The sequence below is a fragment of the Sciurus carolinensis genome, chromosome 6, assembly GCF_902686445.1.
Source record: "Sciurus carolinensis chromosome 6, mSciCar1.2, whole genome shotgun sequence".
Classification (NCBI taxonomy): domain Eukaryota; kingdom Metazoa; phylum Chordata; class Mammalia; order Rodentia; family Sciuridae; genus Sciurus; species Sciurus carolinensis.
Window position 1 is genome coordinate 98,117,126 of NC_062218.1, and position 27,194 is coordinate 98,144,319.

Here is a 27,194-nt window from a genome sequence, read left to right on the forward strand (position 1 = left end):
GTGTTCAGTTTGGGTTCCTAGGGGCAGAGAGTGATTCGAAAATGAAAGCTTTCCTTTCTTTTTCTTTTCCTTTCCTTTCCTTTCCTTTCCTTTCCTTTCCTTTCCTTTCCTTTTCCCTCCTCCTCCTCCTCCTCCTCCTCCTCCTCCTCCTCCTCCTCCTCCTCCTCCTCCTCCTCCTTTTTTGGCCAGGGAACCCCTGTGAAACTCTCTACACCATCTAATGTCAGAGGTGGAAGGTTCTTGGGGATTGTCCAGGTTGGGGCTCATGCCCAGAGCCTATGAATGGGCTTTCAAGGTCTGTGAGCCTCTCAAAACAGACTCAGAATGTTGTGCACATATGTGAGAGTTCCTCTGGGGCAGGGTCCTCACCTCTATCAGATGCTGAAAGAGTCCCCAGATTTGGGAATGATTCAGAATCTCTGCATGTGGGGGAATGAGACCAGAGAAAGCTTTCATTTTTCTGAGCTCCTTGAGCAAATTGGAGGCAAAACCAGTGTTTTGGTCCCCAGTCTTTATCCCTGAGACTTTGGTAGTCTTAGTCTTACCTCCACACTGACATTCCCGAGCAGTGTTCTCTGACCCCTGCCTCTTCTACGTGCTCTTCCTGGGCTAAGCACCCTTGGACATCCTGCAGGCTTAGGTTTTGCCTGTTGGGAGTAGTGCTCAGTCCCCTTCCCACCTCTTCCCTGCTGTCCCCATTTTCCCCATGTGGCCTGCACCCCAACCCCCAGCTCCCTGCTGCCACTGTGTATGGGTATGGTCAGTGAGGGTGCCTGTCTTCCCCAGTGCCACTCCAACCTGATGCTCTGGGTTGTCCCTTCCCTGACCCCTGATTCTCCCAAGGCAGAAGGGTTTTGATGCAGTGATGTTGGTCTAGCTGCCTTAACTTTGCCCAGGGACCTGGAGGCTGCTCCTCCCCGCCTTGTCACCCAGAGGGATTGCCCCATGTGAGCATGTGTGCCTGAGCCCACGATGTCTGCGTACGGGCACCTGCGCACACATGCTTGCCTCTGTGTCTTGCAGTGCCACCTGGAGCCCTCCTGCTGGGGCCCTACCTCCACTTGGGCTTCCCACTGTCCCTGGCTTAGGCCTCAGCATGGAAGGGACGGTAAGATTATCCCTATAATAGTCTAGTGTTCCCAGCAGAATCTCAGCCTTGCCACTTTCCAAATTTGTGACCCTGAGTGTGCTCCTGAACCTCTCTTAGCTGCTGCCAAAGATGGGGGTGATGATAATTCCAGATTACTCACTCAACAAATATTTATAGAGTACCTATTATGTGCCAGGCATAGTACTAGGCTATGAAGAGACAGCTATGAACATGGCAGGTCCCCATCCTCACTGAGTTTGCATCCTAGTGTCAGGAGATGGGCGGGAAGTAAGCAAACAGATGAAAGGGGAATTTAGTCTGCTTGTGTTCTGACGCCTCCGGGAGGAGTGTGATAGTGTGCTAGGTGGTCAGAGAGGGCCTCTCTGAGGAGGCAGCATTTGAGTTGAGCCTTGGATGGAAAAGAAAAAAGGCATTTAAAGATCTAGGGAAAGAGCATTCTAGGTCAAGGGTACAGCTGGTGCAAAGGCCCTGTGGTGGGAATGAGCTCAGGGAGAAAAAGAAGGTCAGGGTGGCTGAAGGGGAATGAGGAGAGCAGCAGAACCAGCTCAGGCAGGGCCTTTTTAGGCCATACTGGGGAGACTGGATTCTAATCTTAGGATGACGGGAAGCATGAGAGGATTATGAATAAGGGGGACATGTGATATAATTTGTTTTCATAGAGCACTTTAGCTGTTGTGGGGTGGGTGGTAAGGGGGACAGGATTGTCTCAGGAGCAACTGAGACCCAGACAGTGCTTGGCTCAGCTGTGGACCCTTGCTCAGCCAGGGTTCTCCTATCATTATGGTCTCCATCTTGTCTGGTGCTGAAAAGAGGCTGCAGAGCCCAAGGTCATCCCAAGGACTGTGGGATGGGGAGAGCTCCTGCCTGGAAAAGGCCCTGGAGCAGCCTGAGAGAAGCTGCAGGGGATCTCGGCGACTGGCAGCTGTCATTTACAGTCATCTCCTTGGGATGGATGCCCAGTGGCCTAGCTGTACCCTCTGCCTTACTCTTGTCAGGGGGGCTGGAGGTGGGCAGGGTCAGTGTTTTGGGCCAGCTCTCCCAGTTGAGAATTTGGGCCCTTGATCTCATGAGAGGTCCTAATAGGGGGCCTGGGAACGATGGCTCATCCTGCAGCTCTGACCTCTGGTGGCAGAGGGAGGCTACTCCCGGTTCTGGAGGCAGCTACTCACCATGTGATCCTTCCTGGATTCTGCGCCTCGGTCTCCCCATTTGTCAGATGCGGTGGTGTAATGAGTAGAGCCTGGCTGCCTTTCATCCCTGACCTCAGATCCTTAGGCCTCGGATCGCTCAGTGTTTGTGCCTCAGGTTCTTCTATCAACCCTGGGGGAGGAAAGGCAGACAGTGGTAACGTTCCCATTTTGCCGACGGCTTCACCAAGGCCAGACGGGGCCATGAGGAACCCTGTACACGTCTGTCCCAAGTGAGGCCTTGCGGCATTGTTTTATACCTCTGCCCTGAAACTTACCCTTTAAGCACTCCTCCTGAGGCTCAGCAAGAGAGGGAGTCCTGGCTCGGCTCTTCTGGACTCACTTGGCCCTCTGCCCTGGCAGGGACTCTGGGCCCCCCGCCCAGAATAGAGCTCAATGCTGCCCCTTGTCTGCCCACCCAGAAACCAAGCACACGGCCCAGTTCCCGGTGCTGGCAGAACCTCCATTCTGCTCCCAGCTGTAGGAGGACATGGCAGGGCAGGTAGGGATGGAGCTAGCCTGAAGAAGCTGCTAAAAGTTGGGGAGGGGGTGGCATAGGGGTCTCCTGAGAGGTCCTTGATTTATCTATAGCCCTGACTTTGGGGCTGGTGGAGACTGAGCATTAAGTGAAGCCACTTACATTCTCAAACCTTGGATTTCACTGGGGGTTCAGGCAGAGTCCTCACCAGATGGGGGTACCCCACCCTTCCGGACTTAGCTTTAAGCCTGGGCAGGGGAGCTTGACACATCCTGGTGGGATCAGGCTCCAACCTTGTGCCTCAGTCAGTGCTCACCTGGCCCCAGGCTAGAAAGCAGTCTAGAGGATGAGGCCAGAGTTCAGGCAGCAGGCCAAAAGGCCCCCCGCCTCTTTATTCCTTTCTAAGTGCCACCCCCAGCCCCTGGAGACTCAGTTGAGGAGGTGACCTCCTGTCCTCCTGTTCTCCCTCCTCTGGGTACACAACCAGAGGGAACAGATCGAAATAGCAACAGCAGCGGCAGGGATGTAGGGCAGACCAGAAAGACGGTGCTGAGCCCTGAGGGTCCCTGGTGTCCTAGGATCAGGGCTCAGATAGTTTGGAACCTGAGCCTTGCTTTTGTCTTTTTTTTTTTTTTTTAAATCTGTGGACTTAAAAAAAAATAGGCAAAATCTTATTCTCATGCAGTGGTCTAGACTCTAGGAGGAGGTGATCAGGTGGGGTGGGCTGGGGCCACAGATCTGACTGTCCTGCCCCTGCTCTTTTTCTCCCTTTGAAAACCCATGATTAAATTAATTTTAACCAATTTTTCATAGCTGATCTTTCTTCAAGGACCCAGAAGTCACCAGAGAAGTAGACCCAGCTTCCTCTCTGGGCTCATCTTTAAGTGGGAAGTCCTCCTGGAGTCTAACTCCTGTTTCCCACACTTGCCTCATTATAGATTAAAATGGCTATATCCCTCCCTGCACAGTCTGTCCAAGAGATCTGGGGTAGAGTCTGGCCATCTGTATTTTAACATGTCCTCAGGTGAGAATTGAGAAGCATATACAGGAAGTTTAGGTCTTATGTCCTTGTAGCTGCTCCTGTGGCTTGTTCTATTGCAGCCCAGAAAGACAACCCATCTCTCTCCTCCTGCAGCCTCTCCTGAACCCCAGAAGCCCTTTTCAGAGGGCAGTGGGGGTCCTGGGGGTAACCAAGGCCTACGGAGGGGGGAAAGAAAGTGGCCCAGTCAGAGACAGCATCCCTACTTTTTGCAACTCTCCAGGGCTTTGTAGGGGCTGGTTTCCCCACGCTGCACCAAGCAGAGGTGACAGGGTGGCTAGCCTAGACCAGGTGGGGCCAGGGGAAGAGAATGGAAGAGGGGTGAGCTGGACCACATCCCTCTGCATGTAACCTCTGCCCTTCCCAGCAGAGATGAGGTGGGGCAGGAAGCTGCTGGAAACCTGGATTGGCCCCTAACCATTGCAAATGGGGGCAGGGTAGAGACGGAGGACAACGGGGGTCTCCTCACTTGACAAAAGAAAAGCAGACCCAAGGCAAGGAAGGGGGCGGTGGGGCTGGCCTGGGCAGTGCAGTCAGGAGGCCTGACCTAGACGAACACGAGGCTACACAGAAAGTTGGCAGAGTGGGATGTGACCCGCCTTGCTGTACTCTCCCAGAGTGTTCCCCTCAAGGCTGGTGAGCTCTGGTGGGGATCAGGGTGTGGAGGGGAACCCCAAGACTTTTCTTCTTCCCTCATAGCATAGCCAGAGTGCTGGGTGCTACAGAGGCAACCTGGGCTCTCCCTGAGGCTCCATGGCGCTGCACTTGCCCAGCACCCTGGACAGCGCCTCGCTCTGGGCCTCCTGTGGCTGATGTCTCCAAGATCTGCTTTGGCTTCCCTGGGTGCTCTGATTAAGCTGATGGAGCTGCACTTCTGCTGACTTCCTTGCCTCCTCTCCTAATGCCCCATAGAGGTAGCCTCCAGCCCAGGTCCCTCCATTACCTCCAAAAAGTCCCTCGTCTCTGGCTCCTGGAGTGAGGGCAGAGAATCTGGGGGAGCGATGCCAGCTGGCTGCCGTCAGCCAGCAGGAATGGACGGCCTGCAGGAGGTGCTGCCCTAGCCCAGATCCTCCCTACCAGATCTTCACTAGGGGACTTTGGTGAATTCTGGAGGGCACAACAGACACAGGAGGTAAGCAGGAAGACAGGACTAAGGCCCAAGGGGCTGACAGGGGTCAGGGAACAGTGAAAGGGCCTGATATAGGCAGGGCAGTGAGGGGGCCATGACCTGAACCAAACTCCAGCTGGAAGGGTCCTGAGATCATCGTGACCATCCTCCTGCCCCCAGGCAGGTTGTACTGGTACTGGTTCTGCTGGGCTTTGGAATTTCTGATCCCTGCTCTGTCTGACTGATTCTAACCTCATCTCTCCATCTTCTGCTAGGTCTACTGGAGTCCCAGGAGCAACTGGGACAGGATGGAAGCAGCAGCTGCCATGGATGAGGATAAGCTCCCATCCACACTGCCGGAGGAAGGCAGTGCCACCTGGGACCCCAGCCTGGCATCTGAGGAGGAGCCTGGGGTCCAGAATGGACTGGAAGTCAGTGAGGGACTGAGCAACTGCCTCAGCAGCCCAGTGCACGAGGAAAGAGTCACCCTGGAGGGCACCGAGGAGCCCACAGAGGACCCAGAGGAGGCCCTCTCTGCCACCAACCTGGGCCTCTCCCTCACCAATGGCCTAACCCTGGGACCAGCCATGAACATTCTAGAAGATTCAACAAAGTCCAAGTCCTGGAGGGCTGGTGAGCTGGTAGAGGGGGAGGATATCCCCAAGAGCCTCTGTGCAGACACTGAGGATCCTCAGCTGGGGTAAGTGGGTGTCTTGGGATGAGGTCTCACCACATTCGGCAACTCCAGTCCTATGTGGTCTGGTCCTAGCCCCTTAGTTTCTCTGGTCCCTGTTTTTCTAAAACATAAGATGGGGATTTTGTATCCCTAGTTTGTCCAACTTCTGGGTGTTTGGGGAGGATAGAGTTGCGAGTGGGAATTCAAAGGCCTGCAGGTTTGTTGTGTCCACAGCCCTCAGCTCCCCAAGACATCACGAGCTGACTCTGTCAGTTGAAGCACTGTACTCCTTCCATTGTAGGCTGGCATTCGAGTTCCAAGTACTTTTAAAATGCTTTGATATGAAAGGTCATCTGGTCCATGCCTCAGCTTTCTGGAGATGAGAATCTACCAGTCCTGCGGCTGGCCATAGGAATTCAGGTTTTGTGGGGTAGCCCCTTTCAGCCGCCTTCACTTGAGGTTGCCATTAGAAAGTTCTACTGGAGATCCTACTTCAGTTCTGCTTATTGGAGTTATAGCCTATATCCATTATCTTAACAGGAGGTGGCAAGATCTATACAGTCTTGGGGGTGCCATTGGGAGGAGGGTGGGGATGGGCAGGGGAAAATCTAGAAGGCACTAGTGAGGGCTGAGAAGGGAGCATACAGAAGCCTTGGTGAGCACAGCTGTAGTCTTTGGCAGGAACAGGCAAATGTGCAGGTGTGTGTGTGCCTGGGGGCATGTGTGTGTGTGTCTGGCCTACACATGGTGTATGCGTAGGCATGTATCAGCATGTTGGCATGCATGGGTCTGTGGTTGTGAGTGGGGGTGTTGGTGCCTGGCCTGTGCACTTGTGGGTATGTGTTTGGGTCTGAAGTGGGTGTTTGAGGAGCAGTGTCTCTAGGTCTGGTAGGCATGTGAGCACATGGGTCTGGGAGCCTGTGTGCACTGGGTGTGCATGGCTACAGGTTTCATCCACAGAGGGCCTAGGACAGCCACTGAAGCTAGTTGGGGTTGGGCAGGGGGCTGAGTCTTCTTGATGCACACTCTTTGTATTCAGGTGACTTATTAATTTGGGATGACTGAAGGTGGGTGCGGAGGGAGGTTTGGAAATTTGCTGATGTTTTTCAAGTCTCCATCAGGGCCATTCCTCACATCTGCTCTGTTGCATGAGCAGGTGGGAGATGGGGATATCATTTGTGGCTCTGACAATGGGCTGAGAGTCTCTCAAGGGCACGACTCTGTCTTTTTTTTTTTTTGGTACGGGGATTGAATGCAGGGGTGCTTTACCACTGAGTCACATCCCCAGCCCTCTTTATATTTTATTTAGACACAGGGTCTCACTGAGTTGCTTGGGCCCTCACTAAGTTGCTGAGACTGACTTTGAACTCACAATCCTCCTGCTTCAGCCTTCTGAGCTGCTGGGAGTACAGGCGTGGGCCACCACACTGGGCACGGCTCTGTCTTATTTGGATGTCTCTCGTACTCAGCACAGGCCTGGCAGAGGTGTCTTTAGCAGGCAGACCAAAGTCTAGGATGCTTTGATTTGGGGAGTGTGGAGCCGGGTGAACATACAGTACACTGGGGGATAAACAGAATATTATATACTGATAAGGGCCAGGGATGACATGCAGCGACACCCTGAGGATAGGGAATGGAGAGAAGGGGCCAGTGTGGTGTGGGCCAGTCCCCCTCAGTAATATTGAGGGGATGACATAAAGACAAGCCCCGAGAGTGGAGTGACTGGCTGAGCTAAGAACCTCCTAGGCTGTGAGAACAGCAAAACGAAGACCCGGTGTGACATTGGTTGTGACAGGGAGATGTCCATATTGCTCTGGGAGCTCAGAGGAGCAGCCACTCAGGCCAGGCTCGGGGAAGAGACCCCACAGTCATTCATTTAGAAAAATACCTTGAGGCCTACTGTGGGTCAGGCCACAGGTGAGGCCCTGAGGGGCGGGGACCATGTCTGTCTTTTACACTGCTGTATCCCCAACCCTGGCTCAGCATCTAGCCTCTAGTGCTCAGTAAGTTTTAACTGAAAGAGAAAATAAACAGGACCAACCCATGCCTGCTTTCTGCCCCCAGGCAGCTCCCAGGCACAGATGGTGCAGTCACCAACCCCTGTATGGGGGACACCTGGGGAGGATGGTGACTGGTCCTTGCATCCCACAGGCTGGATGGCACCGGGGAGCCAGATGTGCGGGATGGCTTCAGTGCCACCTTTGAGAAGATTCTAGAGTCAGAGCTGCTGCGGGGCACCCAGTACAGCAGCCTGGACTCCCTGGATGTGCTGAGCCTCACAGATGAGAGTGACAGCTGCGTCAGCTTCGAGGCCCCCCTCACACCCCTCATCCAGCAGAGGGCCCGTGATAGCCCTGAGCCAGGAGCTGGGATGGGCATGGGGGACATGGGGCCTGAGGGAGACATGGGGGCAGCCGGTGGCGATGGGGAGCTGGGTAGCCCCCTGCGGCGCTCCATCTCTAGCAGCCGTTCAGAGAACGTCCTGAGCCGCCTGTCTCTCACCACGGTGCCCAATGGATTCCATGAAGACGGGCCCCAGGGTCCAGGTGGGGATGAGGAGGATGACGAGGAAGACACGGACAAGTTGCTGAACTCAGCCAGGTGAGGCAGGGCTGGGGCTGGGGCTGGGGCTGGGGCTCCATCCTTGAACAGATGGAGAAATAGACCTGGAGGAGGCAAAGCATATTCAGGTGAACCAGTGTCCAAAGTCAATGAACCCTCTCCAAGGCTGACTTGTCCATCCTCTGCATCCAGAGTTCTTACCCTGGGTCCTGAGTTTCCATCCTGCTCTTTGGGTTTTCTCAGTTTGTATGAAATCAGGGAGCTGTGTTGTGGGCATGGGCAGTATCTAATGATTTCTTTTGAGGGATTGGTTCTTCTAAAAGTCTAACTTGATTCTTTCCTGCTGCAGTGGAGCTTCTTCCTCTGCTCTGGCCCCTGAGTGGGTTTTCAGAGGACTGGGATTCCTTCTAGCCTCACACCAGACCTCTGCCCCGGGGCCTCTGATCTCCCTCCTCCATCTGCAGTGACCCTAGCCTGAAAGATGGCCTGTCAGACTCGGACTCAGAGCTGAGCAGCTCGGAGGGGCTGGAGCCTGGCAGCACAGACCCACTGGCCAACGGGTGCCAGGGGGTCAGTGAAGCAGCTCGCCGACTGGCCCGCCGCCTCTACCACCTCGAGGGCTTCCAGCGTTGTGATGTGGCCCGGCAGCTGGGCAAGAAGTGAGTGGCCCTCCCACCCCTCCTACCCCATATAAACCTGTCGCCTTCCTCAGCCGAAAGGGGGTGCCAGTGACTCTTTCCAGGGGTACCTGGTGCCAAGGAGCTCCCAACACCCTCAAGGACACCTCCTCCCGCCACTGTCCTCATTCCTGCCTCGCCCTAAATCTGTTTCCTTTCTGGGCTGCTTGGGCCAGGGCTGTTGCTCTCAGGGAGGGTGGTTATGGGCAGCCCCTCGGGGCTGGGGCGCAGTATGTGGAATGTGGTTATGGGGTCACCATGAATGATAGTGAGGACAGAGCAGCTGGGCAGGAGCTACTGGCCAACCTAATGGGGCCAGGGAGAAGGAGAACCAGGGAGGGGAGTGGCAGGGAAGACTTCTGGGATCTGGACCCAGAAGGGAGTTCTTGGACCTCATTAACCCCGACTGTCTATGGGGACCCGCTGAAGGGGCTGGAACCTCCAAAGCTCAGGCCCTTGCCTTCAAACTGGGGTGCAACAGGCATTGGCCAGATGGCAGTTCTGAAGGGTTTGGGGCACAGTGAGGGCTGTGCCTGGGGAAGTCTGCTGGCGCGGCCCAAGCATGTCTGACCGATGTGGTCCCAGCTTTTTTTTTTTTTTTTTTTTTTTTTTTTTTTTAGTACTGGAGATTAAAGCCAGGGGCACTTAACCATGGAGCCACATTCCCAGTCCTTTTTATTTTTAATTTTGAGACAGGGTCTTACTAAATTGCTTAGAGCCTCATTGAGTTGCTGAGTCTGGTCTTGAACTTGGAATCCTCCTGTCTCAGATTACAGGTGTGCACCAACCTGACCCGCTGGCCCCAACTTTTGACCCTTTTGTCCAGAGTGCCTTCCAGTCCTACTGGAAGGCTCTGAGGTGGGCAGAACAGACCTGGCCTCCGCTTGCTGCTCACAAGGCTAAGGGAGACAGTCAGACCCTTGGCCACCAGTCAGAGCTGGCCCTGTGGTGGCTTAGCGCCCAGGTCCTCCCTCCTCCCTATTGCCTCCTCCACTCTCTGCAGTCTGCACCAGGCCCCCTTGGTCCCAGCCTAGAAATCACAGCTCAGATGCCCCCATCTTCCCTGTTGGGTTGTAAGCCCCCCTCCCCTGAACCTATGGCAGCCTTTTAGTCGCCTCTCTGTGATCAGTCCCTCACCTGTCTTTTCTACCACTCCCTCTGTAGTCAATTGCCCACAGGCAGTTAATGGATTTGTGTCTCCCATAAGAAAAGCAAAACTCCTCCGGCTTCACCGCCCAGATCCTCAGGTTTTCTGTCCTGGATGCATGTCCTTCTCACTCATCTCCTGAAGATTGGTTCACTGCCGGTGCCCCCCCCCCCCCCCAACCTTGGGAATCTCTTTTCAAGGTCACTGGCAGCTTGTGTCTTTTGATCTGGTGACCACTCCCCAGGCCACCTTCAGCAGCTTTGACACCCTGGATTACTCCTTCCTATTTCTTTAAAGAATTATTTTTATTATGAAAATTTTAAACATACACAAAAGGAGAGGAAATAATATACTAAATCTTCACATACTCATTTCACTCAGCTTCAAAGTTATCAATATTTTTACATTCTCATTTCATCTATTACCCTGCGGCTTTTTTTCCCCATTTGCTGGAATATTTTAAAGTATATTTCAGACACTCCATTATTTGATCCTTAAGTACTTTAATGTATATCTCTAACTGATCAGGGTCTTTCTATATAATTAAAATTCCATTATAATTGCAAACAAAATTAACAAAAATCCCTTATTATTGCTAACATTCAGTGTGTGTTTAATTTTCTCTGAGTGTCTCAAAAATGTCAGCCACATTGCATATGGCCCTGTGATTTCTAAATGTTGTTTAATCTACGGTGGTCAAGAATCTCCTTCCTTTTTTTTTTTCGGTACTGGGGATTGAACTCAGGGGAACTCAACCACTGAGTCATATCCCTAGTCCTATTTTGTATTTTATTTAGAGACAGGGTCTCACCGAGTTGCTTAGTGCCTTGCCATTGCTGAGGCTGGCTTTGAACTTGGATCCTCCTGCCTCAGCCTCCCAAGTCACTGGGATTATAGTTCTGCATCACTGCGCCCAGATTCTCCTTCCTTTTTCATGTGCTATATAGTTGTGGAAGAAACTGAGCCAGTGGTCCTGGAAAAATTTCCACCTTTTGGATGTGGTATTCTCATGGTGTTATTTTACATGTTCCTCTGTTTCCTTTAAACAGGAGGAAGAGATTGATGCTTGATTAGAATCAAGTGGCAATCTGTTCTAATTTTTGGCCAAGAGTTCTTCATTCCAACTTCTTGGAATGCATTCTTCAAAGACCTCCTGGATGAGGCTCCCTTTCCTCTGCCTGCTGTTTCTCCGTCTCCTTCACTGGTTCTCTCTTTGTTCTATACCTGTAACTGGGGCTTTCATCAGAGCCCTGCCTTGGGCTGGCTGCCCTGACTCTGTACCTTTTTCTTCTGTGGGCTCAGCTCCCACGGAATCAAGTCCTTACTAACCACCATGGAGTGTCAACTCTCACAGGGATCCATTCAGCCTTGTCCTTGTCCTGAGCTCTGACATCTTCACTATTTTAGTCATGTCACACGCCCATTCTATCTCTCTTTTCAGTGGATTCTGCCTCCTTAATCTTTTTTTTTTTTTTTTTTGGTATCAGGGATTGAACCCAGTGGTGCTTTACCACTGAGCCACATCCCCAGCCCTTTTAAATATTTTATTCAGAGACAGGGTCTCACTGAGTTGCTCCTAAGCCTTGCTAAGTTGCTGAGGCTGGCTTTGAACTCGTGATCCTCCTGCCTCAGCCTCTTGAGCTGCTGCGACTACAGGCATGCGCCACTGCACTGAACCTCAGGTCCCTTAGTCTTCTCCCCATCTCTCTCATCTCTTTCCTGGATGACTACTACCTTCTCCCAGGGATTTCCACTCAGCAGGTAGTGTTCCAAAATACAAATCTGACCACCCTGCTTCAGAACCCCAGAATCACACACCAACCTTGTCTTTGAGCTGCAGCCCTGTTCCCTGCCTCATCTCTGGCCTCTCCCTTTCCTGCTCTCCTCCAGGCTCTGGCTGTACCCTCTGCTGTAGCATCTTGGACATGTTTTACAGTTTCTTCTGTTGGGAGCACTTGGCATCATCCCATCCCCCACTCCTTACACCCAGTGGCACTTTTCAGTGTTGGCTGAGACATCACCTCCTTCAGGAAGCCCTCCTGATCCCCCAGCTCAAGGTTGAACAACAGGCCTGACTGGCCACCAGGGAGGGGCAGCCTAGAGGTTGGGCAGATGTGGGTGGGTGTGTCTGGGTACTCTGAAGCCAAGTCTCCCCTATTATTCTGTTGTCCTTGGGATGGATCCTGCTTCTAACTGACTTCTCATACTCTCTCTGCAGCAACGAGTTCAGCAGGCTGGTGGCTGGGGAGTACCTCAGTTTCTTCGACTTCTCAGGCCTCACTTTGGACCGAGCACTCAGGTCAGTGGGGCTGGGATGGGACAGTGCCCACAGGTGGTATGGGCAGCATGTCTGGATTCTCATCCCAGCTGTGCCATTAACCGCTGTGCAACCTTGCCCAAGTGTCTTGAGCCCTCTAGTGAGGCTGTGGGAAGGGTGCTGTAAGGGCAGCAGCAGAGCAGCACTTCGGGGTGGGAACACAGTCATGGCTCTAGGAGAGGGAGGCAAAGGGCCCCCTGTGTGAGCACTTCCTGCCCGCCACATGACACACTTGTCCTCACAGCAGCTCTGCAAGGTAGGCATGATCATTCTCATCTCCCCAGTGAAGAAACTAGGAGCAGAGAGGTTAAGAGACTTCCCCACCATCGTTGAGGGGGAGATGATGAAAGGGGATTTTATCTCCGCTCTTACTGGTGTTTGGACCCAGGGAGTAGGCCCCAGGAGGGCCAGGTGCAGGCCCAGGGAACAGGAGGGGGGATGGGTAGATATAGCTGAGTGTTAGCAAGCTCTGGTGGGTACCAGCTAGAGGATGCCAGACCAGGCCTTAGGAGGGATAGATGGCAGTCTCTGAGCTAAGGGTGGGTGGTCCATGTATGCTAGGCCTTTTCACTGTGTCCATGTGTCTCTTATACTTTTACAAAATGTAATTCTATTCTTTTTTTCTGCTTCAGTTGGGATGTTTTTTATTGACCTACTGCTAGTTCACCTACCCTTTTTTTGTATCCGATATGCCGTTAAACCCACTTATTGTGTTTTCAGTTTGTTATCATATTTTTCAGTTCTAGAATTTTCCATCTGATTGAAACTTTTAAAAAGAGATTCTAATTCTCTGGTGAATTTCCCATCCTTTCCCTCTAATCTTGAACATACTAGTGTGAAGTTCCCATCTTCTGTCTCGAACATCTGCATCATTTGAATAATTTGTACCTATTTCTATTGCCTGTTTTTCTATCATCTTGGTTTTTTATCATCTATCCTGTCTCTTTGAATACTTAGTCATTTTAAAAATTAGATTCTGTATATTTTATATTGAACTATAGTAACTCCAGATTATTCTGTATTACTCCAAAGAGGGTTCACCCTGTCCTTTGCTAGGCAGTTAGACAGAAGCATGGTGATGTGGTCCAAATCCAGCCAGAGCTGGACTGAGATGAGACAGTGCCAAAGCCTGGCATGGCTTAGAGTTTGCCTTGATCATGGGATGAAGATCCTGGAAGCTCTCCATGGGGAACCTGGTGTGGTGCTGAATCCTCTCTCCTTGGTGGTTTCCTCATTTTGTCTCAGTGAAGCCGGACTGCCAAAAGCCAAAAGCCAAAAAAAAAAAAAGCAACAAAAAACCAAAACAAAAATAAACATCCCTCTTAGAGGCTTTCTGCTTAGCTTTTTAGCCTCCTACTTTCAAATCTTCAAAATTTGGTAAATGTTGCTTGCTGTTGTGTTTACAGTCCCTCAAGTCTCCAGGTTTGTCTCTCCAGTCCCATGAAGTCACTAATGACTTGCCCCTTGTCTGTGTCCTTAGTCAACAGTGCCCCTAGGAAAATGCAGCTGCAGCAGGTCAACCTACATATCCCCAGTCCTCTTCTCTCCAGGACCCTCGTGGTCTTGATTGTCTCAGCAGTTTCCTGATAACTTAAGAAAATGCACTACCTCCACTGAGACCAGTGAAACAGCTACTCTATCCTGAGCTGAGTCTTGAAGATTGTACAACAATGAGGAAGACTGGAGGGAAAGTGTGTAGTGGCACCAGCTCATGATCAGAGACCCGGCAGCTGGACTAGAGGGCCTTGTAAATCTGCCCGATAGTATGAGGCTTGACTGCACAGGCACTGGGGAGCCCAGAAGGTGCTGAAAGTAAGCAATGCAGGCAGCCTCCCATCCAGCGGTGCGCGGACTTCTGAAGAGGGTCAGGTGGAGGACACGAGGACAAGGCCTGAGGGTGGGCCATAGGGCTAGTAGGGAAAGGTCAGTGTGTGAGGTTGCTCAGAGGATGGAGCAGAAGGGCTGCAGGGGCTGAGATGGGGAGAGATGGGCAGTGCTGGGGCTGAGCCAGGGGATAGCGGAGAATTTAGTGGCAGTATTGGGCTGGGGCTTGGTGAAGGGCCCTGAAAGGGGTCTACGGGCTGGGAAATAGGGGTGGGATGGATGCCTCTTCAGTAGGACAGGCTCAGGCTGGGAGAGGGACTGGATTTAGAAAGTCTTAATGGAGTATGAGGAGAAGAGGGAGAGGAACAGGGAGGAGGAGGGAGAGGGAGAAGAGGAAATGGGTATAGGATAGGGGAGTAGTTTGCATGGCAGTTGATGGCCTGGGATTGAATTTCAAGAGTGGTCTGCAGTTTGGAATGCCTTGGAAAACCTCAGAGGGTAAGGGCTGGTCAAGGTGTGGCTCAGGTCCCAGGGAACCTTTGGGGACAACATGAGAGAGTATAGACAAGTAGGTGTCACAGGCTCTTTGGGCTAGAAACCTAATGAACCACAGCAAAATCAGGAACAATCCATCTCACGAACCCTGACAGAGGCCCAAACTGGCTTAGCCTGCACTGGCGTGCCCAGGCCCTTTATAAGGAACTCTGGCTCCATTTCCCAGCCTCTCTGGCTTTGGGATCAGCTGCCAGGTGCCCCTAAGAGGTGGGTGATCTTGGAATTGAACTTGAGAGAGATTAAGAGCTGCTCAGCAGAGGTGGGACTGACGCTCCAGGTGGACCCCAGCCTGATCAGAGATGTCAAGCAATGGAAATGCCTGTCCTGTCTAGGGTGGGGGACAGTTGGGGAGGCAGTAGGTGGGTGTGAGGTTGGAAGGACAGGAGGGGAGCTGGGGTCATCAGAAGACCATGATGTGAGGGACTTGGGTGTTACCCTGAGGTTTCTGGGGAGCCAGTGGCAGGTTTTAAGTAGGGCAGGTCTTGACTACCTTGTATTGAGAAAGACAGCTCAGAGTCTGCAGGGCAGATGCACTGGGAGGTGCAGGGGGCCTATTGGGAGGGCGTTGCAGGTGTCCTGGGCATGTGATGAGGTGGAGGAGGAGGAATTGAGATTGAGGGTGAAGAACAAATCACTGGGACTTGGAGGCAGCTTAGACTTGGGGTGGAAGAAGAGTGAGAGGGCCAGGTCGGGGGACCAGGGGCTCAGCCAGTGGCACACAGAGGAGCAGGAATGATTGAAGAAGGGCATTCTGATGGGCAGGTGTGGTTAGTCTTGGCCCGACCGTGCAGGAGTGAGGAGTGGATCTCAGGCACTCATCTATTTATTCTTCACAACCTGCTCCCTGGCAGGTGTGTAGGTGTGTATGCCATGGTGGGTCTTCTACCCTGGGTGAGTACCCAGACTGAGGTGGGGGCTCTGGGAGGCCCTTAGCAGCCTTGAATTATCTTCTAGAACCTTCCTGAAGGCATTCCCACTGATGGGAGAAACACAGGAGCGTGAGCGGGTCCTGACGCACTTCTCCCGCCGGTATTGCCAGTGCAACCCTGATGAAAGTACCTCAGAAGGTATGGCAGGTGCCCCCTCTGCTCCACCCACCTGCCCCAGCCATGCCAGACTTGGTCTTCTCCCACCCGGCTTTACCTGCCACTCTCTCCTGCTGCCAGGCCCAGATAGTCTGTGTGTTTTGGAATGCAGTAGGTGCTTAATGAACATTGCATAGATAACTGAAGGCACATGGAGTGGGCTCTGCCTGCTGGGAAGAGAGCTCCAGATGTCTTGCCCATGGTCTTTCCCAGTGCCTCAGACCCTCCATCCTACAGGGTTAGTCCTTGGGTCTTCATGCTTTCTGACTCTGTCACAATGCTGATTCTTGGTGTGGTGGGGGTCCTGGTATGGTGAAGGCCTGCATGGGGACCCTCTTAGGGGCAGAACTTGTCCTTTGGATGAACCTGAGTCCAGAAACTGAGGAACAAGATCCCTTATTGGAGGAGACATGGATGAGGTGAGGGACATGATCCCTCATTGGAGGAGACATGGGTGAAGTGAGGGACATGGCCCAGGACCGAGAGCCATTGCTGGGTCGGAGGTTCAAGGTAAATTTGGTGTTAGCAGGAAGGTGTCTGGGTTGGAGCAGAATCAGGGCAGTCAGGTTTCCTCTGCAGGAGGTGATGACAGAGGCAGGCAAATGACTGACACTGCAATGGGGTGGCCCTGAGGTGTGTTGGGCAGGTAGTTAGCTTCTTCCTGTCTCCCAGGCCGGCAGGCTGGTACTGTCAGGAGACAGGTGGGAAGCTGGGGTGGGAATGAGCTGGGTCCTCACTGAGAATGCCACCGTCTCTGATTTAGATGGGATCCACACGCTCACCTGTGCTCTGATGCTGCTCAACACGGACCTGCACGGACACGTGAGTTGGGGGATGTCCTTGCACTGGCTCATACTGAGTCATCTGAGCCTGACCCTTTACCGAGTTCCCTTCCTGAGACTTCTTTCTCAGTGACTGTGTTTCTTTTAGCAGCCCTGGGAGTTTGGCAACTAGGCTTCTAGATTTGTCTCTGCCCTAGTTTTTTCCTGGGTCCTGGTCCCCAAACAGGACAGTGAGAACAGTTGAGTCATATGGGAGTTGAGGGTATGCCAGGTAAGATGTGTGCCCCTAGTTGGGTCCATGCCATTTGCTGCTAAAAGATGGTGTACTCCTTCCACCCTTGTGGGCAAGCCTGATGCCAATCAAATGGTAGGTTACCTTCAAGAGGCATTCTTGTCACCTCCTTCACCCTACCAGGCCAATGGGTGAAGTGACAGGTGTGGGGCGCTGGGCTGTGAGGCTGGGTTGGACCCAGCCCCAGGTGGCTCAGTGTTTCTCGTGGCTCACTAATTCCTTCTTCTTTCCTTGGTCTGCTGCGGGGACCCTCTCTGGGCTCTCCTGCCCTTCCTCAGGTGGTAAGTGTAGCTAGTGGCATGCATGCCCATGTGCCTAGACCCCCATCTCCATGCCACCCTTCTGTGTCCCCATCACATCATCTGGTCCCACCTAATCCCTACCTTGTCATTGCTGACCCAGGGGTGGTCAGAGCACCTTGTTGGGTTGGGAATATTTCAGTGACTCGGGGACAACAGGCCAACATGTCTGGTTCTAGAGTTAACTAGAAAGTTCAGGCAATATGGGGTGGAAGAGAGCTGGGACAGACCCATCTTCATTTCCTACTCTTGCTTCCATGTGGCAGCTGTGTGACTCTGGGCAAGTCACTGGACCTCTCTGAATCTTAGGTTCTGCATCTGTTGGTGGGGGAATAATGATTCCCCCCACAGCATCCTGGGGAGGCCTAAGAAGGGCAATAGACACAACACCAAGTGTCAGGGCCTGGTAATCCTATGATTAATACTGTTTCATAAAAATAATGGTAGTATTCATCATTAATATTAAAACTTCAGAAATGGTGACCCACAGACCCTTGGAGGGCCGTGACTGTGCAGGCTGCAGCCTGATGGCACAGAACATGGGGAAGAGGAGGAGCAGCCTGGGCTGGGCTCTGGCTGGGGCACTGGTTTGGGGAGGGCAAGGGCCTCCGGGTGCCCATATCAGGAAGAGCAAATGTGTGACAACTTGAGGAAAGTCAGCCTGGCTTGGCCTGATTGTGGAACAGGAGAGAGGATGAGTATATTCTGTGTGATCGTCACCAGAGTGGAAGCCCATGAACCAGCGCTGTTCCTGAGACTTCCCCCTGTTGGTGGAGAGTGGGTTTTGCTAGTTACTTTAAAAGTAGCAGTGAACGTGTTCCTCCACTCCTGTCCCCACTCTTGGTCAGTCTGAGGGTATACCCTGGGCCCAGCTCTGGATGCCCCTCCCCATAGCTGAGCTGCTCATGAGGGCAGCAGCCCCTGCTCAGTGAGCCCCTGGGTAGAGCACACCCAGAATGTGGTGGGACTTAGTGGCCATGGCCCTGCATTAATGCCCCAGTTGAGGAGAAAGTAGACTCAGCAGATCACTAGTGGGTGGGGTAGGACCCTCATCCTTGCTGTGGAAAGACCCTGAGGATCACATTTCTCTTGAGGCAGTGTTGCCCAATGACTAGGAGCTGAGTTCTGGGTCAGGGTTCTCTGTATCTCTCCACATGACAGCTGGGTGGCCTGGAGCAAGCTGCTTACCTCACTTAGCCTCTGTCTCTCCATCGCATAATCCCCATGAGGAGGAACAGAGATAGCATATGTGGAGCACTTTGCCCAAGGCCTGAGGGTTGCAGGGGCTGTGAGTCTTCGGAGGACCTCTGCTCCGTTCCCTGACCCTTGCTTCTCCTCTCTCTCTGCTGCTCATCAGACAGGAACTGAGTGCCTGATGGGATGGGAGGATCTCAGGAACCTGGTGGGCCCTGCTGGTGCCCCCAGAAAGAGTTCTGGCAGAGAGGGAGGCAGAACCGGCTGTCAGAGGGTATAGATGCATGCTCTTCAGATGGGCAGAGCCTGGGTGAAGGCTCAGGAAGGCTTCCTGTAGGAGGGGCGTCTGGACTGGAGGTTGGAGGCTCAACAGAAATCCTGGCTGCTGAGCACCTTCTGGATTCTGTGAACATGGAGGAAAGAACACCTGCCTCAGGCCACCTGCCTTCTAATTAGAGGATGTGGGCAATAGACAAGGGAACAAGTGATTACAAGTAGTGGTAGGTCTGGGAAGGGAACAAACAAGTGTGGCGGGGGTGATGGGGGGTCAGGGAAGGCTTGACCTGAGGGCAGAGACCTGGAGGATCAGAAGGAGCCAGATACAGAAAGATTTGGGAAAAAGTGGTCCAGGCAAAGGGGTCAGGAAGGATATTTTTTATCTCTTGGCTATCGTGTGAATAGCTGCTATCAACATTCATGTACGAGTTTGTTGAATAACTGCTTTCAGTTCTTTTGGGCCCACACCGAAGAATGACTGTGCTGGAGCCTATACATATGGTCATTTTATGTTTAACTTTTTGAGGATCCACAAAACTGTCTCCATAGTGACTGTTTATGTCTAGGTGGGAGATTGACAATGGTGGTTTGGGTGGACAGGGTGTGGATGTGGAGAGAAGGGGTTGCAGAGGGAGACCTCTTGAGGATGAGTCTGACAGGACTTCCTCTTAGTGTTGGTCAGTCAAAGAGGAGTAAGGATGGCTTTGGCATCTGACTGACAGGTGGCACTATTTCCAGAGATGGGGAAGAAGTTTCTGTGTTTGTGGTGGAGGTAGCAGGAGAAGTGGGATTCAAGTCTATTATTATTAATTATTATTATTATTATTACCGGGGATTGAACCCAGGGGTGCTTAACCACTGAACCACATCCTCAGCCCTTTTTTATATGTTATTTAGAGACAGCATCTTACTGAATTGCTTGGGGCCTCGCTAAGTTGCTGAGGCTGGCTTTGAACTCACAATCCTCCTATCACAGACTCCCAAGCTGCTGGGATTATAGGTATGTGCCATGGCACCTGGCTCAAGTCCCATTTCTGACATGCTGTGTTGGTGATGCCTGTTGGACATCAACATGGGGACACCGCAGGGGTGGTGGTATCAATGAGTCCAGGGCCCAATAGAGATGAGTGGGATAAAGAGATGAAGCGGGTGGTGGTCACTGCCATCTTGATAGAATTTAAAGCCAGAAAACTGGCTGAATGCCCTGGGGAGAGAAGCAGGCTGATGGTGATGTTCTGAGGCCTGGAGTTATTTAGAGGTAGGCAGAGGACTAGAGGGGACTGTGAGGCAGCTGAGGCAGCTGAGGAAGTCCCAGGAAAACCAGAAGTATGTTGCATCTCACAAGCTGAGAGAAGAAAGTGTGTCAATGGGGAAGCAATGTAGAAAAGAGAACCATAATATCTACTGTGGGGGTGTTGAGGCAGTCGTGTTGGAGAATGGAGAGCAAACATTCTAGGAAAGCATGGTACATTGTCAGGAGGTGTTGGTGCCCATAGGATTGGGTCATGATATAAAATGGGATCAGTTAGTATGACTCCGTACTCCTCTCCGAGCTTATCCATCGACTGGGCTGAGATCCGCAGTGTAGGAAATGAGTTGGATTTTATCAGGGCTGGGTTTTTTTTTTTTTTTTTTTTTTTTTTTTTTTCCCCTAGGCAAATAGGACAGAAGCAGAAAGGGGCAACAGAGTTGTAAGGATTAGTGGAAAGTGGTTAATGATAGGACCCGGAATCTAAATGGGATGAAAAGAAAGTGGGGACATTTGGATCTCAATAGAGTGTCAAAACATTGCTGGAATGAGCCTCCAGAGAAGGGTGATCTGGAAGGATAGAAGATGGGTCAGGAGTGTACACTTGAACTGTGGAGGGATAAGCTGGGATAAACTGGAAGGGGAGGGTGTCAGAGAAAGGTGCTTTTCAACCTCCAAGCTAGAGAAGATGGTAGACCAGGTTGAGCTGGAGCTGGAGGTGAGGAGAGAAATTCAAGGGCATTTTGGATGTCCATCCTCTGGCACTGGTTAGGGGACTGAATGGCAGGGTCAAGGGGGCGAACCATCAAGGAGAAGGCAGAGAAAGGGGAGGTGGGTGCAGAGCCACTCCAGGAGAGTTCAAGCTGAGGCCAAGGTGGGTTGTTTTTGAGGAGCAGCTTGATTTCCCCAAACCTTGGGTTGCTTGAAGAGTGGAGTTGAATGGTGACATGGGTTGGGACAGGATGGTGGGGGGCTCCAGGGATAGTCCCAGGGGTTTTGCTGCTATTCTGGAGATCAGCAGTTGGGGTATCTGCCGCCCAGGTGGCGATAGAACTTCACACAAGGGATGAGCCAGTGTAGTTAGGGGTTAGTGAGAATTTACAATATTGATAAGGGTTTCCCTTTCCGGAGGCTTTGCTCAGTTCCTCCCTTCCTCCTTCAGGGGAGATGACATCTGCCTTCTTTCAGCTTGGCCTGCTTCATCCTGCTTCTGGGGTGAGATTTAAAGATAGGATAGGATTGTTCTAACCCCATGGCTGCACAGGAAGGTCATGCCAGACCTGTGGGGAAAGGCCTGGCTTCTATGGGGTCAAAGGTGGTGACCAAATTTTAGGACCTGGATGATGGCCTCGGTGGCTCCCCAGCCCCATCCAGCTTCCACTCCGGGAAAGAAAGTGAATTTAGTGAACTGGTCACCCTGGCCTGAGAGGGCCTGGGCCCAGGCCTTAGACTGGGGCTTGTCATCAGATGGGCTATGACTTATTTCTGCTGGAAGACAGAGTCTGTGAAAGGAGATGAAAGACCAAGGGCAGCCTGGGAGACCGTGTTGTTTCCTATATGCAGTTGGGTATATACCAATTTAGAATGATCATGTTTTCTGGAGGATTGACCCTTTTATCATTATGAAGATGTCACTCTTCATCTCTAGTAATACTTCCTGACTTCAAATCTCTTTTGAAGATGTTAGTGTAGCCATACTGCTGTTTTGTGAGTTGCATGGTATATCCTTTTCGTTCCTGCAATGTCTGTTCCTTTATATTTAAGGCATGTCTCCTGTATCATATACTTTCAAAAAGATCAGGACTGATAATTATCTTTCAACTTGACCACTTAATTAATGATAACATGTTTGAGTTTAACTATACCAGGTTACTGTTGTTTTCTATTCAACTCATCGGTTCTGTGTTCTTCTTTCTTCTCCTTTCTTGCCTACTTTTCAATTATTTAAATATTTTTTCTTATTCCATTTTTCTCCTTTTAGTGTGATAGTTGTGCACTCTTTCAAAATTCTTTTTGTAGCTTGTGATTAAAGTACTGTTACCACTTCCTGTTCAATGTGGTATTATTGACTTTTCTCTCAACTTTTTTTTTCTTGTGGTGCTGGAGATGAAACCTCAGGCATTCTACATGAATGCTTTACCATTGAGCCCAACCCTCTGTCAACTTATATATTGTGGTTATCATGCTTTTTAACTATTATATCTCTTAATATTTTATTTCCCAGAAAACTGTATTGCTCTACACCATTAATATTCAGTTGCTCACTCATTCCGTTGCTCCTCATTCCTTTCTGCTTCTCTATGCTTCCATCCAGAATGATTTTCCTTTTGAGGGAAGAATTCCCTTTAGTATTTTCTTTCTTCATTTCTATTTATTTATTTTTTTTGTTAAACTGTTTCTGGTGTGTTTCCCAGGGCCTCTTGTCCTTGGTGGACCTGAGCCCTGGGTTTTGTTCTCCAGTCCTATAAGATCACTCTGCCGCTCAGCCTTTGGGCTACTGTTTGTGCTTGAAGAAGGAAAGCTGCTCCTTGCTGGTCTCTCCTCTCCATGCGCCCTTCTTGGCAGGATCTTCAGTCTTGAAGTCCTCATGGCTGTTATGTTTCCCCAGTGCCCTCACACAGATGTTTTATTAATATTTCTGATCACAATTTTTTCTATTGTGAAGATTCCTCTGGAACAAGATAGTCTGTATTATTCGATTGGAAGTCTTGCCTAGTTGCTTTTCAATTTTGCACTCCTGACTAATGGTTAGAGAATCTTCAGTGTGTGTGGAATTCAAAGACAATGCTATCAACATTGCCCTTGTATTCTTTTTTTAAAAATTAAAAAAAAAATTTTTTAGTTGTCAGTGGACTTTTATTTTATTTATTTGTATGTGGTGCTAAGGATCAAACCCAGTGCCTCACACATGCTAGGCAAGTGCTCTACCCTCAGCTACAAGCCCAGCCCAGCCCTTGTATTCTTCTGCATACAAATGTGTATGTGGCTGTACTCATGTGCTGAAACACAGATATGTACCTGTAAAAATATATATAGAAACATATGAAACAAACATATCAAGGCACACAGGGTCTTCTCCTTAACTCCTTGGAAAAGACGTAGAAAATTCTTGCTTGTCAGTTTATTAAATTTTATAGCACTTTTTTTCTAATTATTTCTGTGGTGTGTGAATATTCCCTATTATGTTAATAGATTCTCTTTGCTAAAATGGTGCCATGGTCAATAAATTTGGGAAAGTGTACGTGGAATCCCCTCCTTGGAGAATTCCAACACCCAAAAGCATTAAAGACTCTGAAACACATAAATAAACTTATTTAATTATGAATTCCTTTTCTGAGAGAATACCTATTTCTATCCCATGGGATACCAGGGTTCTATAGGTAAATCTGACAAGATACTATTTTATAGCAAACTCAAGTCCACAAAACCTCACAAAGAAACGTGCCACCCAGTGCTTCTTCAAAAGTGGCCACGCCAAAGAAAGTCTGAAAGTGTGAACATCAGGTGTTAGGTTTGGAGGGTTTCAGTCTCTCAGTGATTAAAAAGAGGCAGACCTTATGGATATAGTCATTCCCAGCTCTTTGTGTCTCCAGTAGTGAACCATCTGCACAGGTTTTCTTTGTATCAGCCAAACTCAGCATGGGGCACCCATGTGTATTGGTGGAAATTGATTTTTGACTCTCATAAAACCAAATTCTCCCTTACTTCACCTACCTTTTGGAGGTCTTGCTGCCCCTCTGTGCAGGTGAGAGGGTGAGGCGGTTGTGGCGGAATACACAGAGCTTCTGCTCAGGAGCCGAGAGGCCTGGGTTCAAGTCCTGGTGCTGAGTGACCTTGGGAGAGTTAACCATGGAGGAGCGGGTGAGAGCACGGGCTTTGATGTCAGACACACTTGGCCCTTCCACTTCCTCGCTGTGCGATCATGGGCATGTCACTTCACTTTCCTGCACCTCAGTTTCCTTGCCATGTGGTGAGAAGAAAATAAGATAATGCATGTCAAATATAGTACCTGGAACATAATAGGCACCTGACAAATGCCAACTATTAAAATGCTTCATCCAAACCTGACTCCTTCATCTGGGTTTGAAAAGAACCCCAACCTTTCATGATGCTTGAGGATCAAGTAGAATCTTGAATGTGAAAGAGTTTTGTAAACTCTTGGAGACAAAGGAAAATCCAGGCAGTATTATTTTTATTACTGCCTTTGATGCTGCCTCATCTCTTCTGGTGGGGCAGGGCAGGGTGTGGGGACCACACCAGCCTCCTTCCTTACCCTCAGGAAGAACTGTTTCTCCATTACAGAATATTGGCAAGAAGATGTCCTGCCAACAATTCATCGCCAACTTGGATCAGCTGAATGATGGCCAAGACTTTGCCAAAGACCTGCTGAAGGTATTACCGAATGGGGGTTCCCATGCCCCTAGCTGGGAGTATGGAGACTAGTCTTCATTCACCTAAATCCTGACATTCCAGACCCTTAATTCTAGAGTCAGGGCCACCATGACTTTGGACAGAGTTAGAGACCATCTGGCTCAAGAGGTGACTGTTCCATATTCCCTGAGTTAGGCAGAAGGGTAGGCTTCATGAGGTGTGTTGTTTTGCTTCAACTATCATCATTGCTGCCACAGTAAAAATCATCATTACCATTAATTGTCACAGCTATCACCCATCACCACCTTCTTTACCACTGCCACCTACACCGTCTTCATATCACCCCAGAGAAAAACCCACTCATTCCTCCAACATCACAGAAGTTAAAGCCATCAATTTTCTTTTGAGGCTGAAGCCTAGAAGCCCAGGGTGGAATTCTGGCTTTTCCAGCCTGGTTAGTTTTCCAACTTGGAGGAAGAAAAACTTAGATTTTTTGAGGGGGGAGGAGGGGTAGATAATAAGTTAATTTTTTTTTTAATGATCTGGTTGTAGCAGGAGGGTAGTTGAATTGTGAGTCTGGAGGCAAATATGTTTAATTATTATGTGTCAATTAAAAATTAAATCAAGAAAGAGAACATTGTCTCCATCTCTCTTCCTAACACAATGATCTCTTCACCATCAAGAAGCACTTGTAAATATATCTGTGAGATCAAACTGCATCCTACCTATTCACTTCTCCAATCCACTCATCCATACCTCTACCCACTTCTCCATCCACCCACCCATTTTCCCCATACATGCTTCTGCCCATCTACACAGCCACTCAATAACTCAAGTACTCATGTACCATCCACTTACTCATCACCCATACACATATCCCCACTCTCCCGTATACAAACCACCCACTTGCCCACTCATCCCACATCTCTCTATTCCCCCATTTGTCCATCTACTCATTCATCCTCCCATCAACCCATCCATCTTGTTGAGCATATATTGTGTGTTGAGATTCAGTGGAGAAAAAGGCAACTCCTGACCTATGAAGCTTACAGTCTCCTGGGAATACAACAGTAAATGATCACATAACTAAAAATCATCCATCCATACATCTACCCATGCTCTCATTTATCCATCCAACAAACAAGTTTGAATCACACACCCACTCTGCCCCATTAACTGAGCAGTCGCTCCCTCACTGGACCCTCATTGCTAGAGATGGATGGGAATTTCTTAGACTCTTCTGAACTTCCCTTTCTCTTTCCCCCTATCCCAGACCCTTTACAACTCCATCAAGAATGAAAAGCTGGAATGGGCCATGTGAGTAGTGCCCATGGGCACAGGTATGGGGAGATTGCTTCACTGGGAAGAGGGAGTGGCTAGGGGTTGCAGGTTTGGCACACTGACCACTCTCCATGGTGCTGATTTCTTCCAACCAAGGGCCCTGATAACCCCTGTCCAACTGGCCAACATCCATTGTTGAGTTTCCTTTTGGGCTCATTTTCTGTCTCAATAAAAGTGTGCAATGTTTACAGTGCTATGGAATAGACTGAACTGTGAACTTAGTTCAAAGATGTCTGCAACTGTTTTTCTGTACTGAGGATATTGCCAAATTTCCAACAATGACAGCTCTTTCCCCTTTGGGAAATTTCCCCTAGAACCTTGAGAGTATTACCATGTTTGGGTGGTAACTGCTCTTGGCAGTGGGGAAGTGTGACTACCCCCTGTGAAGGCAGTGAGACCTGGAGGTGCCCAGAGGGGTGGCAACCTTGCTGGTTGGAAAGGCTATGAGAGGCTTTGGAGGGAGCCCATCCCTGCTGTGCTCCCCAGAGAAGCCTGTGCCTTTGGATCTGTATAGAGTTCCCAGGCTCAGGGCCCCTGACCCCAGTGGAAATAGCTGGCACTTCTCTACCAGGGCTCTTATGGTAGGCCTGAACCTTAGGGGCCTCTCCTATGGGCCTGCTCTTTGCTGTGTGGTGCATGGTTTGTGCAGCAGCTTCAGTCTGCCCAGAGGTTAATGTTCCCCAGGTTAGGCTCTCAGGGTTGGAGAGAGGAGAAGGATGACTGGGAAGGAGACCTGAAGATAGTAAAGTCTCCAACTTTGTCATCAAGGGTGGAGGATTAGCTTAGAGGCCCCAAATCAAAGATCAGAGGTCAGCAATCAGAAGTGAAGAGAGAAGTCAGAGATCTGGATCTGGTATCTGGACCCTCCTCAGCTATACTTCTGGGGACTGGCCTTTCCCTCTGGATTCCCCTGGTTCTCAGAGGGGGTGGTTGGTGGGAGAGGCCATAGCAGTGTGGGGCAGAGGCCTCTGTGGAGGTGATGCTCAGCCTGGTACCTTCCTAGTGATGAAGATGAGCTGAGGAAATCCCTGTCTGAGCTGGTGGATGACAAGTTTGGGACAGGCACGAAGAAGGTGACCCGGATCCTGGATGGTGGCAACCCCTTTCTGGATATCCCACAGGCTCTCAGCGCCACCACCTACAAGCATGGTGTGCTGACCCGGAAGACTCATGCTGACATGGATGGCAAGAGGAGTGGGTATCAGGCTGGACGAAGGGACATGGGGAGGGATACTGGCAGAAGGGGGTCCCACCAGGCTGTGGCCACTTCTTTGGGGATACACACACAGGTAGACATACCGAGGAGGCAGGTAGGAGATATTGGAGTGGGTGATTGCAGGCACACTACTTGCATTTCCCTCCTCAGCACCCCGTGGGAGGCGTGGCTGGAAGAAATTCTACGCGGTGCTTAAAGGGACCATCCTGTACCTGCAGAAGGTGAGAGTCTACTTTAGAGTCGTTCCCTAGGAAGAGCCAGCTCAGTCCCATCCAGCCCCTGCCTTATGGTGCCCAGGGGCTCCTGGACAGGATCTGGGGCTTACAGAGGTATTAGATCCCTCCCCCATTAAGGACTTGACTTGAGCTCACTCAGGATTTTTGGAGATTTGGGGGAGGGGTGTTTGAA

At 50.6% G+C, this 27,194-nt stretch overlaps 1 protein-coding gene across 3 annotated transcripts in view; it reads left to right on the plus strand.

Moving 5' to 3' along the window:
- The window catches only part of Psd2 (pleckstrin and Sec7 domain containing 2), a 49,971-nt gene that overhangs the window by 12,766 nt on the left and 10,011 nt on the right, over positions 1-27,194 (plus strand). For 2 of the 3 annotated variants that reach the window (XM_047556635.1, XM_047556636.1), the window contains exons 3-12: positions 5,199-5,623; positions 7,751-8,200; positions 8,626-8,820; positions 12,204-12,284; positions 15,636-15,748; positions 16,530-16,590; positions 24,160-24,250; positions 25,503-25,546; positions 26,574-26,764; positions 26,937-27,007. In XM_047556635.1, coding sequence (XP_047412591.1) covers positions 5,232-5,623; positions 7,751-8,200; positions 8,626-8,820; positions 12,204-12,284; positions 15,636-15,748; positions 16,530-16,590; positions 24,160-24,250; positions 25,503-25,546; positions 26,574-26,764; positions 26,937-27,007 — 1,689 coding nt within the window. In that variant the 5' untranslated portion in view covers positions 5,199-5,231. The remainder of the gene's footprint in view (positions 1-5,198; positions 5,624-7,750; positions 8,201-8,625; positions 8,821-12,203; positions 12,285-15,635; positions 15,749-16,529; positions 16,591-24,159; positions 24,251-25,502; positions 25,547-26,573; positions 26,765-26,936; positions 27,008-27,194) is intronic. The other variant, XM_047556637.1, reaches the window with a different exon arrangement.